Source organism: Mesocricetus auratus, unplaced genomic scaffold (genome assembly GCF_017639785.1).
Source record: "Mesocricetus auratus isolate SY011 unplaced genomic scaffold, BCM_Maur_2.0 Super-Scaffold_100025, whole genome shotgun sequence".
Classification (NCBI taxonomy): Eukaryota; Metazoa; Chordata; class Mammalia; order Rodentia; family Cricetidae; genus Mesocricetus; species Mesocricetus auratus.
Window position 1 is genome coordinate 2,941,743 of NW_024429206.1, and position 13,849 is coordinate 2,955,591.

Consider the following 13,849-nt stretch of genomic DNA (forward strand, 5'->3'; position numbering starts at 1 on the left):
TGATTGAGAGAGCACTATCAATTTACTTAGGACAGAGGAGTAGTTGCTAGTTCATCAGTTCACCTGCCCAGGTTCTCAGAAAGAGACTTTCTGGAGAGGCCTGAGCATCATCTTTCCTGATACTGAGTTCTGTTTGACTGTGTCTGCACATGATCTGTGTATGAATAGTCTTGGTAACATATGCTCTACTACACTGTTTCTAAACAGTGTATACTAGAGGGTATCCCCCTCTTAAAATTAGATAGAATAGAATCTGGTTGGAAATGGTTAGTAAATATTAATTCAAACCATGTGGGATCATTATTATTTGTCAGCTTTTGGGTTGACATTTTCTTCAGGGTTAGCCCACCCACAGTTCCAGGCTAACCAGTGGTGGGTGGCACTGTGGTGTCCAGCTCAAGCCATCAGTCCACTTAGCTGTGATTTGGCTGTGTGTGTATGGGGGCGGGGCAGACAGCCTATGGCTGATAGTAATATGTGTGAAAGTGTGGGGGGGCAGTCGGTGGCTGATCACTGATATGTGTGACAGATTTTCAGAAACTCTGCTCCTGATGCACATGTGAAGGTGGGAGGGTCATGACCCAGTGCCCAGTGTGATGGGTGCAGGGTATAGTAGTTTCCTGAGTGGAGGAGAAAACAGTTTCAAGTCTGAGGAGACTGGCCTTGCTTGTGCCTTTGCTGCGCAGTGAAGCAAGCTAGTCCTTGACAGGATTCTTTTTGTAGTGAGTAGTAAAGAATCCCCTCCCCATGCCCCACCATCTTCAAAGTGGATATAAATAAATGTGGTTACCATTAAAAATAAATGTGAAAATATTTTCCCACTTTAGTCTGCTGCCTTACATGGTCAAGTACTTCCAGCGCCGATTTAGAGCTCTCTTGTGGTGTTTGGATGCGCGCTTAGCAGCAGCGCCCTCTTATGGAAAAATAACATCCTGCTTTTTTGATGTGTCCATTTCTCTTAAAAATCAGTGTGTAAAAACATCTTCACAAAAAGATCTTTCCGACTGGACCCCACTACCAACCAGGTTCTAAAAGAAAATTAGTGAGGAGGGTGGGGGAGGTGAAAATTCTGAGAGCCAGAAAATGTTTTTGAGCAGCTCCCTGTTAGAATATTTTTTCAGAAGTGTAAATTTTGTGTGTGTGTGTGTGTGTGTGTCTGTCTGTCTGTCTGTCTGTCTGTCTGTCTGAGGAGACTTACTCTGGAGCTAAGACTTACTCTTAGCTGTCCTAGAACTTGCTGTATAGACCAGTCTGGCCCCCATCTCCCTGTCCTGAGACTGAAGGTGTTGATAGACTTAGAGACTGTTCCTTAGGCTAAACAGGAGCAGACGTCTTTCAGAGTGTAGTATTGAGGGCAGCAGCCTAATTCCTGCTCTGGGGTTATGGGTTTAGGCGGGGAGCACCCTTTCCCTCCTCCAGGAGCACGGCTGAGAGCACTGCAGGGGTGCTGTGCTGCCTGACTCAGTCCAGACATGCTCTGAAAACACCAGCAGGAACGATTCCAATGATTCGGGACACATAGGGCACACCCAGCCCAACAAAGGGCAGTCCCCGTTTAGTTAATGTCATTTGCTTCTGGTGTCTTCTGAAGTGTTAAAACACTGCCAGATGTCTCAGGTGCCATTTGGGTTTGAAGTGAATGTTTGAGGAGCGCCTTTGCTGATGTTGGCATCTAGAGCCTTAATTGCCTACTTTAACATAATTATTATGTGTATATATGGAGATGTCAGGGGTGGGGGCACGTGGTGCACGTGAGGAAGTCAGGACAGCGCTGTAGAGTCCATTCTTTTCTACGTTACTTGGGTCGCCAGCTTACCTAACAAACATCCTGGTCTGCTGAGCCATTTTGCCAGCCTAGATGCCTTCATTTTTTGTTGGGTGTATTTTTGGGGTTTGTTTTGGTTTTTCAAGACCGGGTTTCACTGGGTAGCCCTGGCTCTCCTGGAATTCACTCTGAAGACAAGGCTGCCCTCAAACTCACAAAGATCTACCTGCCTTCCTTCTGAGTGCTGGGATTAAAGGCACACGCACCACCACCACCACTCCCCAGCTGTTTCTTGGTTTTGGGGGGACAGTATCTCACTGTGAAGACCAGGGTAGCATCCAATTCAGAGATTCATCTGTTTCTGCCTCCTGAGCACTAAGGTTAAAGGCATATGCCATGACACCAGGGTAACAGTCTCTTTATTTTTAAGGGTTATAATAAATATATTAACATATAGTAAGGGCAGTGTTAAAATAATAAATAACATGGTAATTCTGAACAGGCCCAAAACAGTAAGCTCAGCACCCTTGGGCGAAGGGCTGGAGCAGGGACCACAGATAGTTATTTCAGGCACTGTCCACCCAAGCATCTGCACTGTGTGCCTCACCAGCATCTCCTTTGGGAGCACCGCTTCTTGTCCTTGCTCTGTTAGTTGTACAGTGTGTCACATCACACATTTCGTAGTAAACGTTTTCCCAGAGCTGAAATTCTGACAATGCCATTTCTTTGGGGGTCTGCCCTTATAAACACATCACTGACTTCCAGCAAGGGAAGGGTAGCATTAGGAAGCAGGAAGAAGCCTCTGTCTGGCTGTTCTCTAACCTAGCACTGCCTACGGTGACCTACACCATTGGCTATAGGTGGCTAGGCTGTAGTGCACATCTTGCCACTCCAGGACTGTTTGGAGGGTCCCTGTAGAATTAGAAGGACCGGAAGCGATGTGTCCACACTTCCCAACCACGCTCTCATTGCATAGCTTTGCTCTCCATACAGGTGTTTGTAAATGCAGATCTTAGGATTCATTGGAAAGCAGGACTCATGGAAGGGCCTCATTATAGAATATTTTTAATGCAGGTTTGTTCCTCTGAGGTACATTCAGTAACAGAAACTAGGCCAACAAGTTATTGACAATTAGTGGTCCTTTGGGACTCTGCTTTAATGAATAGATAAGAATGATTTGTAATTAGCATAATAATTATATGCAAATGAAGGCTTCTGAATTGCTCTAAAACACTTCTGAACTGTTTAAACAGCCCTCCTGAGATCTTGTTACTCTATTAATTTGTGTAGCAAATCTTTTTTTCATAGATCATGCAAAGATAAACTTCAGCCCTGCCTCTATGTCAGTGATTATGAATTCCAAGGTGGTAGGACCTGAATTAATGAGATTTACTTATACTGTATTAATGGTACTCTGTGGGAACCTGCAAGGGTGAGGAGTCACTGGGGAGATGTAATTAAAAACACAAAAGAAAGCTGCTGATTGGAAAATAACTGTTGAAATCAGTTCTTAAACAAGTTCGTAAATGTTATTTCTTTCTCTGTTATTTGCTGTGGTAACATTCAAGGAAAACACTTTTTTAAGCAGGCTGACCTGGAGTATAGCTTGCATTCTGTCAACTCCACACATACAGCCAGTTAGCCTGGGGACTAGATACATTTTCTTTCCTTTTTTTTCTTAGGGCCATAACCTTTAAAGCGGGGTAGAGTGGTGCTCATAGACTGAATGATTGGTATTTGTCTTCATATTTCATTTAGCCCCTCTCCCTAAGCTTTGCTGAATTGAGCAGTAGTACCCATGCATCTTAAACTTAGTGATTATCTCTGCGCTGTTTGAATAGACACCTAATTAATCATCAGATGCTAAAGTAGAACATTTGATAGCAGGCCAAGATTCTAACGTTTACTTTGTGAAACACCCTGTGGGCAGAGGGTTATATGGGCGGGGCCTGGTCTTTATGATATGAGCGGGTATCAATCAGGGAGTTGCTAAGGCTGGTGCTTTTGAGTAGTTGTTCCTGTCTCTGCTTACCCTTAACTGTGCTAACCTAGGCGCACTTGAAGCAGTTTCTGGTATCTGGGGCTCATCTTGATTTTCCACAAGCTCTCTAGAAACTCGCCTCCTACTCCCTTCCCCATTCATAATCATGCGTTAAATCTGGACTCAAGGACATATTTAGGTTAGCTCAGCAAAGGTTTTACACTTGACGTTTTGGGGGACAGCCACTATGCTAAAAGATTCACAAAACTAATATTCTTTGTCTTCAAAATTAATCTGGTTTCTATTGAGAGTTTCTGTTGCAAGTGGCAGTCGGTAACAGATGTGTGCCCGAGAGGTTGTGCAGCTTTCCTGTTCCAGGGCAGAACAGTTCCTTATACGAATTTAATGACTGTGATCTGCGACTCCAGTGTGGAGACATTAATCCACTTATTTACCATATCATACTTTATTTTGTTCTCCAAGGGAATCTTGACTTCCATTTGCCTTCATTTTTACTTAAATAAGAGTTTCAGCGACATAGCGTTGGTTAGCACTAATCCAAATGTGTCTTGTGTTTTTGTGTCATTTGGGCACCATTGTTGGAGGATCAAGTACTGTCTCGGAAGGCGCACCTAGCTAGATAATGATGGCTTCACCAGGCCCTTATCCTGACCAGGCCTCTGGGCATTGTCTAGATAATTAAAATTAGATCACAGTGCACCTTAGTATAGTAAGATTTTGCTCCATTTAAACCTGATTTTAACCTCCCTTCCCCCTTTTTTAAGTGTGTTTCCTTGGCCTAGTGAATTTGTTGTTTTGTTGTTGTTGTTGTTGTTGTTGTTTTTCCCAAGGATTTTAGAAAGTGCATAGCAGATTCAGCCTTCAGAATACCCAGGAGCTGAAGACTCAAGTGGACTGCAGCTGTCTTCACCCACAGTATTGTAAAAGAACTAATGAGATGAGAAGCCTGCAGCTGGTGGCAAGCACACTAAACCGTGAGCCAGGGGCTTCTCTTCATCAGAGCCTCCCTTTCCCCTGGGACCCCAGAGGAGACAGAATACTAACAAAGCCAGCAGGCTGTCTCATTCCACACTATTGCTCATTTGCAGCTGTAATTGGTAGCTGAGGTTGCATTCTGTATGCTGAAACTGTCATACATTAAGGAATATATTTGTTCGTTGTGATATGGATATAAATTGACCAGTTTCCAAATCCAGAGACCAAATCAGATACCCAACAATAAAACTCAGCGAGAAGATACTATTCAAGAAAGAAATTAATGTTTATTGTAGAAATACAAAACTGGGGTTGTGAAGACTGTATCTGATTCCTGCCTTTTCAAATCATGCTCCTCAATCCAACTGATTAAACATTTACGGATTCAAACCACCAAACGCAGTGTCTAGGTTTTGACGAGGGGCATTATTCTCATCTGTCAGGGTTAAGGTGCCATTGTTAATAATTGGGTTATGTTATATTTTCAGTATAATATCTTTAATGTTCGCTGCTTTGCATTCGAGAGAAAACAAAGGGTTCATTCTATGTAGCCACCTCAGGAAGATACTAGGATACCCATCTTGGATTTTTGAATGTTTACTTCCTGGGATTGCTGACACCTATGGCTGCTCTGTGTGGTAGTTATGTGAGCCATGGCAGAGAGTTCAGTAGGGCTGGAGAGATGGCTCAGTCTTCCAGAAGACCAGGATTCAATTCCCATCACCCACATAGTGGTTCACAACCTTCTGTAGTTCCAGTTTCAGGGGATCCAGTGCCCCCTTCTAGCCTCTGAGGGCAATGTATGTCTGGGGGTGCACAGATACACATAAAATGACAGTCTGATATAGGAAGCCAGCCGTGTCAGCTCCTCACTGGATGGTAAGCTTCGTGGTGTATTTTAGAAAAGCATCCTGGGCTGCCTCGCATTGATGATGAAGGCTTGCAGGTGCGCCTTCTGAAATGGCGTCAGGTCTAGAGTGAGGCTTTCACAAGGTTTTCAGTGTCTTTAGTTTTTGCATCTACTGCAGATGGGTTCTGAAGATGCATGGCATGTCTGCCTGGTGTGGTGCTGGGGTAAAAGATAGTGAGGTATCTATTCTGACCCTTCTCTAATTGATGCCTTTGCTGGTCAGAATTTAAACCAAGTTCCCCCTTCGTCATAAAATGCTTGTTCCTCATGTGTGGACTGCCTTTATTTAATGCCATTGGTTTTATTGTGTACACGTCATTGTGTGTTTACTTCTTCCCATAGGTGTGGGCAGTTTTAAAGTTTGCAGCACCTCCACAGTTTCCCATACTGTTCTAACTAAAATCCTGTTCCCCCCTTTTCTTTCACAGTTTAATGCATCCAAATCAGTTTGTCTCCCTGCTGTGATATGTGTTAGCCTTCTGCATCTTTATTATTGATGGCACATAAAACAGTGGTACAACCTATAGCTGTCAACTACTCATGCTCAGAAATGTAGTGTTTGCTATTCAATTCCCTTTACAGTTCAGGTTTTGTAAAAAGAAAAGAAAAACATGGCTGGTATGGTCATGGCCACATCACACACCAGTCCATAAGAGATGGGTTCACTCTTAAAGAGAGTAGGCTGATAAATCATGGCCAGCCTTCTGGACATTAGGCTGACGAGTAGAATTTAATTCTTAATATTTTAAACATGGTATGCCTTTCTTTCTACTTTTGTTTTTGTTTTGTGCAACAGTCTATAGACCAGACTGGCCTCAAACTCACAAAGATCTGCCTGTCTCTGCAACCACTGCCTGGCTTCTTTTAATATGAAGGCCACTTGGCTCTTGGAAGGGGTGTGTTCTAGACTGGTTTAGTTTTGATTCTGATTGTATGGTCTTTCTTCTCTCTTGGTAGTTAGTGCATACTTCTTTGTACCTGTTTTGCTTTATTTTGTCTTGTATGCCTCTTTGAACTAGACTGACATTAGGAACTGGCCCTGTGTTCTGGCCCTTATCATCTTGTGGTGACTGTTACAGGGACTTTGATGGAGGGAAATGGTGCTGGAAGTGGTTGTTTGATGCAACAGTGCTTTTTAGTTTGGGGGAATGCTTTAATTTTGAGCCTCTGCTTTAGAAGAGAATGGTTTAGAGGCTTACAGGTATGCTTTAGTTCAGGTAGCTTACTTCTGCTTGTGAATGCAAGTTTTGGGATCACTTATTCAGTTGCTTCTTTCCTGGGTCTAAGGAAGCATGCCAGTTTTTTATGATGCAGGGTAAGCTGGAGTCTATGAACTTATCCCAGCTGGCAGAGATCGGAGTCAGTGCTGTTGTGTTCAAAGTCAAACAGGTGGAGTGACTCCGGTTCTGGTGGTCCTGCCCCTGGGGAGCAGCTCATCCCTGTGTGTCCTTTCTGTGTAATGAGGCCAGTCAGTGTCCTGGCCATACCACATTAACTATTTCAAATCATTGATCTAGTAAGGCCAGCAGGTTCACATGTTTAATAGTTTCAGCCCTTTCTTTCTCTAGCTCCTGAGACAGTGCTAAGACGGCCTTCCAGTCCAGAGTCACATGCTTACCCCAGCACGCTTCTGAAAGGTTTAGTTTTTACATAATCCTCACTCCTTTACTTTCTCACGTGGTTCATTTGTAACCCTCCCTAGGAATTAGCACTCATATGGTCACTTCTAAATGGCCATTGCCAGTGTGTCTTCTTCACTTGGGGAAGTGTGTGTTGTACTTTGGCGCGTGTTCCATGCATGCCTTGCTTGACCGGCTCTTACCTAAGAATTGCAGTTTCCAGCCAGGGTTTCCTCTCAGCCTTGTCTGGGCCCTCTCTGCAGTGTTTGTGCCCTTCACAAATGCTGTGAAGACCTGGGCCCTGGGAGCCTTCCTGGAAGAGGCACTGTCTCCAGGCTTTAGACTGACCCCTGGGCCTACATTGTGACTGTTAGTGAAGTTCCCGCCATTTGTTCATACTCCAAAAGAAAATTTACTTCTGTGGAGAGAGCAGAAGAAGGAGGGAGATGAAGAGAGGAGGGGAGATGGTCAGGCACTTCAGACAAGTAAAATGATTTAACCTACAATTTGTCAGGCAGGATGCACTGAAGGAAATAGCTTATGTGAATGAGTTGCAGATTTTGGGGTCACCTGTGGCTTGCCTCAGATGCGTATGAGCGCTCTCTCCCTCCCTCCCTCCCTCCCTCCCTCCCTCCCTCCCTCCCTCCCTCCCTCCCTCCGTCTCTGTGTCTCTGTCTCTGTGTCTCTGTCTCTGTCTCTCTCTCTCTCTCTCTCTCTCTCTCTCTCTCTCTCTCTCTCTCTCTCTCTCTCTCACACACACACACACACACGCGCGCGCGCACACACACACGCGCACACACACACAGTCCCTGCCTCTCGTGACGGTGAGGGACTTAGAGGAGACACACACACACACAGTCCCTGCCTCTCGTGACAGTGAGGGACTTAGAGGAGACACACACACACACACACACACACACACACACACACACACGCGCGCGCGCGCACACAGTCCCTGCCTCTCGTGACGGTGAGGGACTTAGAGGAGACACACACACACGCACACACACAGTCCCTGCCTCTCGTGACGGTGAGGGACTTAGAGGACATAGCCCCAGCAGGAAAGAGGGAAGCACAGCAGCAGGGCCTGTGGTCTGCTCTAGTGCAGTAGTGGCTCACAGTGGCAGAAGGAGCCTAGGGTCATTCAGGTGTTGTTGACAGTGAGGTGCGCAGACTTCAGCTCTTGACTATGTCTACATGACTGCCAGCCCTAACCATTAAACTCTGCAGCCCAGCGTCTAGTCTTGGTGGACTGCTGTCACTTAACCCTCCTACTTACATAGTTGAGATAAAAGTTTAAAAAGTAATGAGATGCAAACTGCAGATGCCGTGTGTGGACTGTTTCCCCCATGTAAAAGCACAGAGAGCTCTAGCTGCAGAAAGCTGCCTGGCAAGTTAAAGAGCGGTTTATGGTTTTCTTCTTCATCTTTGACTCTGTTTTGCTTTGCAGGACTACAAACCTGATGAAGACCCTGCATTATTCCATTCAGTGAAGACCAAGAGAGGCCCCTTGGGACCAAACTGGAAGGTATTGGCTGCCAACCTTGCTGACAAGTGGCGTCTTGGCAATATAACACTTGACAGGTTCCGAGTCTTAAAGAGGTGGTAGTGTTTAAATGAAAAATAAAAACTGCACAGAGGGTTTTATTTGCAGTAAGAATTTAGGACCATTTGCAGTTGACCTGTGTGTGTGCGTGCTGCATTGACAAACAGAACAGAGCCATGCTCTGCTGAGGTACCTGAAGAGAGGCAAATGGTTTGCTCTTGGGGGACTGCAACATCCCCTGGCTCCAGACGATACAGAAATCCATGTGAAATGAAGGTTTTGTTCTTGGTTTTTCTTTGAGACAGGATTTCTCTGTGGCATTGAAACCTGTCCTAGAACTAGCTCTTGTAGACCAGGCTGGTCTCGAACTCACAGAGATATGCCTGCCTCTGCCTGCTGGGATTAAAGGCGTGCGCCGCCACTGCCCGGCAAAATGAAGGTTTATAGTGGGGTCTATTCAGCATCAACTCTAAACAAGTTCCCTTCACCCAGGTGTTTCCCTGACCTTTTTTATAACTTTGTTTCTGGAGAGCAGGACACCAGAGCACTCTGTATTTGTAGTCAGGTAGAGCACACCTTCACCCTATTCACAAAGTAGGAAAAGCAATTCCAACATGGTAGTGTTGTATTGTGCTCTACACCAAATGGAATCCCCTAAACAAGGCTTACAGGTTATTCTGATCAGTTTGACAGACTAGGAGACACATGGAAACCCAAACCTGACCCGAGCAGGATTTTCACCCACAGAATTGTCTTGGCAGCCAAGCTGTAACATGCTAGTTACAACTTGAGGGGACAGTGCAGTGCTAGCTGCTCCTGTAGATGACCCTGTTAGAACTGTATTGTCAACTGTTGCACATCGGTCAGCTAAAAGGAAGGAGGGATCTGACTTTGTTTCATGTGAAATGAGTCATTGCCGGTTGTGGTTAATCCCAGGCCGCAGGCAGATCTCTTGGGAGTTCAAAGCCAGCCTGGTCTACAAGAGCTAGTTCCAGGACAGCCAGTGCTATACAGTGAGACCCTGTCTTATCAAGGAAATAAAGAATCATACTTTGTCTTATTTCCACATTTGTTTCCAAGGTAGAGTTCAAAACTCTTCCAACCATACATTAAGTACTAGAGACTTAATGCTCAGGAAATGGTAAATGTCCCATGAGCATCATCTGAGCCCACTCAGTGTTTGCTCACTGTCCCCACTCCTAGGTCAAGCTGATGGCTCTCCAAGGTGTATCCCTGCTGAGGTAGCTCTGCTGACTCTGGCTAGCATTGCTTTTACAGGGGATGAAGAGGCAGAAGGCTTGTGACAAGACCCTGAGTTCTTTTGTCCAATCACTGGTGTTTGGAGTATAGATTTTGCACACCTATTGCATGGTGGGCCTGTTTTGCTTGAGTGCAGAGCTTTCTCCATGGGAACAACTGGGAGGTTTTCTGACTAACCCCAGAAATGCTGGATGTTTTTTAATTTTTGATTGGTTTTTCTGGTTCTTAGGAAGTTATAATGTGTGTAATTAACATCTTGTTCTTGCTTTTTTACTGACATGTAATGTTTACCCATAGTCCTTTACCTCTGGTTGATGGTGGCTTAAAATTCTGGAATAGCTTAAGTTTGTTCGGTGGCAGGGTTTCATGGTGGGGCCCATGCTACCTAAGGGTCACCATATGGCCCAGGCAGCCCCTGAACACTTAGTGACTTCGCATTGCCCATGCAGAAAGCTCCTCCAGTCATTTGCTCACTTTATCTACACGGTGGTAGATGTGGATACTCTTAAAAAGCAAGCAGCTGCTAACCGAGCTGCCACGACCTTGGGAGGAATGGGGTAATGAAGAAAACAAGCCAAACCCATTTACTGGTGTGCAAGGACATAACGATTACATTGGTGCTGATAGCTGAGCCCATGTGGAGTGAGACCTGTGGACCTGACCAGCGGCGTGTGTCCTTACTCTGCCTGGTGGTGTTGGTGGCAGGCTGAGGACAGAAGGAATGTGTGTGGGCTTGACAAGACAGCTGTTGTGGCACTGCCAGCGAGTGCTGAGGGTGTGACCCATACATACTCTGTGCTGTTCTGTGCAGGCCAAGAAGTAGCCTCTCTGTGAGGCGTCCTAGCCTCATCCACCTGCTGCTTAGCAGCAGCCTGTCATTTACCAGTCCACATTCCAAAATGTGTCCAAGGCTAAGTGAGGACCTCAGAGTCTGTTCGTCTGCTTGTTGTTCAGGGGATCAGACCCAGGACCTGACATGTCACTGAGTTACACCCCAGTGGGCTTTAGCGCTTCTTTACTTGATGTGGGGATGCTGCCTGTGTGTGTACTGGCAGTATTCAGCTGAGGCTCTATAAAAGGCCACATTTCACCTTCCAAACTTCACTGTGGGGCAGCTACAAGTGCTTTGTTTATTATGAGTGAGAAATATGGCCAGAGAATCCCAGACAAGAGTTGTAGGAGAGACTGGTGCTTGCAAGTTCACAAGTTCACAGGCCTGAGTCCAGTGCTGCTCACGGGTGTAAGGTATGGGGTAGATCCTCAGTCATTCATCTACCTCGTTTGTCATATTATTGCATGTAACAGTTGAACTCTGTGCTCACACTGCTCTGCACAGTGGTCAGGACATCTCTAGTGATGGAGGCAAAAGAGACCCATGCAATACTGTAAAAGTGCGTGTATCAGGATTTAGATAATGGAAGCTCTGGGCCTCAGTTTGCATACCTCTAAAATGGGATTGTTAATACCAACCTCAAAAGTCATTGGGGAGATTGAATGACATGAGTAAGTGCTGAGCACATGAAGTTGTATCAGAAGGTCAAGTTCTTGAGCCTCCCCTTCTTGGGGCGTGTGTATTGCACTGTTTACACCACAGACTTCTCTAGTCCCAAGCAGTCCTGCATACTAGTAGCTAGGATTCGTTTGTCTTGGGTCACCAGCTTGTGCCCTTTGTCCTTAAGTGTTGAGTGAGTGCTTGGTGTGGGCCAGCCATCAGCCACAGAGATTAGAGGGCCTTCCCCAGCCTGGTGGTGGTGCTGCTCTAGAGACATTTTCATTTCCCAAGCTTGTCATGGACACAGGCTTGTTTCTCCCTTATGGTAGGACACATTTTTACTTAAAAACAAACAAAACTAGGGATGCACGATAGCCCTAGAGACACAAGCCATAGTTTTGTGCTCATTTTCCCTGAAGAAGGAAATAAAAGATCTGAGCACATGAATTATACTTTGTTACTTAGAGTTCAACATGAAGTGACTTTGTGCATCCTAATAGAGCAATTTATAACCTGATTAAGAATTTTGCTCCAAGGCAGAATTGCTGACGAACATCTTATTTCTCCATGGCACTGTGTGCGTGTACATGCATGCATATGTATGTGTAGATGTCTGTTTCTATCTGGAGGGTGTGTGTGTGTATGTCTTGTGGCACTGGCACGGCTGCTTCTCTTAAGGCTTCTAATAATATTTTACATGTGTGTTCCTCCTAGCTTCCTAGTTTGCCACTTCTGTGGTGTCATTCTAGCCCAGCAAAAGGCCTTGTATCTTTTTCTTTGTTTAAGCCAGACATTCTTGAAGAGTTAAGCTTCTGTATCTACAAATGGAAGATCGTTAGTAGCTAGGAGGCTCTGAGACCACCTCCCTCTGTAGCGTCAGACATGGGAGCATGTGCTGATTGGGTCAGGTAAAGGAGTTGGCCTAGAAATTACAGTGGTTTGGTATGTGTGCAAGTATGGTGTTCCTCAAAGTGCTGGCAGTTGGAACTTGACCTTTCAGACTCCTGCTATGGTCACTGTTCAGTCACACTCTAGAATAGCCCTCATGGCCATTCTGAGCCCTCCAGGCTAGAGAAGGACACTGCAAGTTGTGGAGACACCAGTTTGTTTCCTCCCTGTTCTCACGATTGCTTGTTCTTTCTACCCCATTTGTGTGAAAAGATGATAGCAGCCTTGTCAGATGAAATGTCAGATTTTGTACCTGGGATACCTGTTTTGTACCTGTTCCAGTGGACCTGGAGTACAGGTACCTAGAGCTTCCTCCTGTGGCTTGTGACCAGGTCCTTTCATGGTTCTCCTAACAGGAAGTGCTGCCTGCCATGCTCTCGGATCCTGACCTTGATGTGCCTGAGGCCCCTGGCAGCCAAAAGCATGCTTCCTTCTGTAGTCTCCTGTTTGAAACCCCGTAACTTGAATGTATAGAACTCAAACTTGTTTCTGGTTAGGCCAGATTTTGGGTTCTGTACAATAAAGATGTTGACAGACACAGCAGGTATTCAGGGGAGATTACACAGTTTGGTGACTTTGCTTTTAGCTTGAAGTTTTTAAAAATGCATTTAGTGCTTAGTATGTATTATGCTTGCAGAACTTCTCCCAAATGAGCAAGCCCATGTTTTCAGAAATCTGGATGTCCTGGGCTGCCTGCTAGCCTTCACTTTGGTTTGGCTGTGGAATGCCCCTGCTTCTAGGCAGAGCTGCAGGATTCAGGACTCTGGAATGTATGCTGCCTGATTTGGAGAAGTGACTTGGCCAGAGCAGACCTCTGGTCAGACTGACTCTTCTTGAGTCCAGTGGAGTGTGACCCTGCAGCTGTACTTGTACATGGTAACTTCCATCCTGAAGAGGAAGGATGTGATCTGTGCCATGTTGCCATAAGGGAGCATGGGCTATGATGATCTCTTCACATGCAGAGACCTTCCTGTTTGAGTTTATTTTCCATATTCTTAAACCACCTATGATTAGTTCATCCCACCATGAACCCCGACCCCGATAGAGGCATGTGGTGCAGTTGGTGCCTCAGGTCAGAGTGGCCTCTTTGTTCCACCTCCTGTTTTGTGTGAGGCCACCATGGTGTGTGGCATGTGGCAGTGGCTGGTGTAGATGTGCCCTCAGTGGGTGCTAGGTGCAGGCTCAGCTAACTGACATGTAGAAAAACAGTGCCCAGCCCAGGCCCATCTAGAAGACTCAGAACAAAAGCTGTTGCGGGAAGAGAAGATGGGGTTTTGCCTGAGATGATAGTGCACACACTTGGCATGTGTCTTGTGATCCTGTGTTGATGTT

General features: G+C 45.6%; 1 protein-coding gene across 4 annotated transcripts in view; it reads left to right on the plus strand.

Moving 5' to 3' along the window:
* The window catches only part of Pitpnb (phosphatidylinositol transfer protein beta), a 44,432-nt gene that overhangs the window by 18,792 nt on the left and 11,791 nt on the right, over positions 1–13,849 (plus strand). For all 4 annotated transcript variants that reach the window (XM_005078906.4, XM_005078907.4, XM_040731114.1 and 1 more), the window contains one exon: positions 8,722–8,799. In XM_005078906.4, coding sequence (XP_005078963.1) covers positions 8,722–8,799 — 78 coding nt within the window. The remainder of the gene's footprint in view (positions 1–8,721; positions 8,800–13,849) is intronic.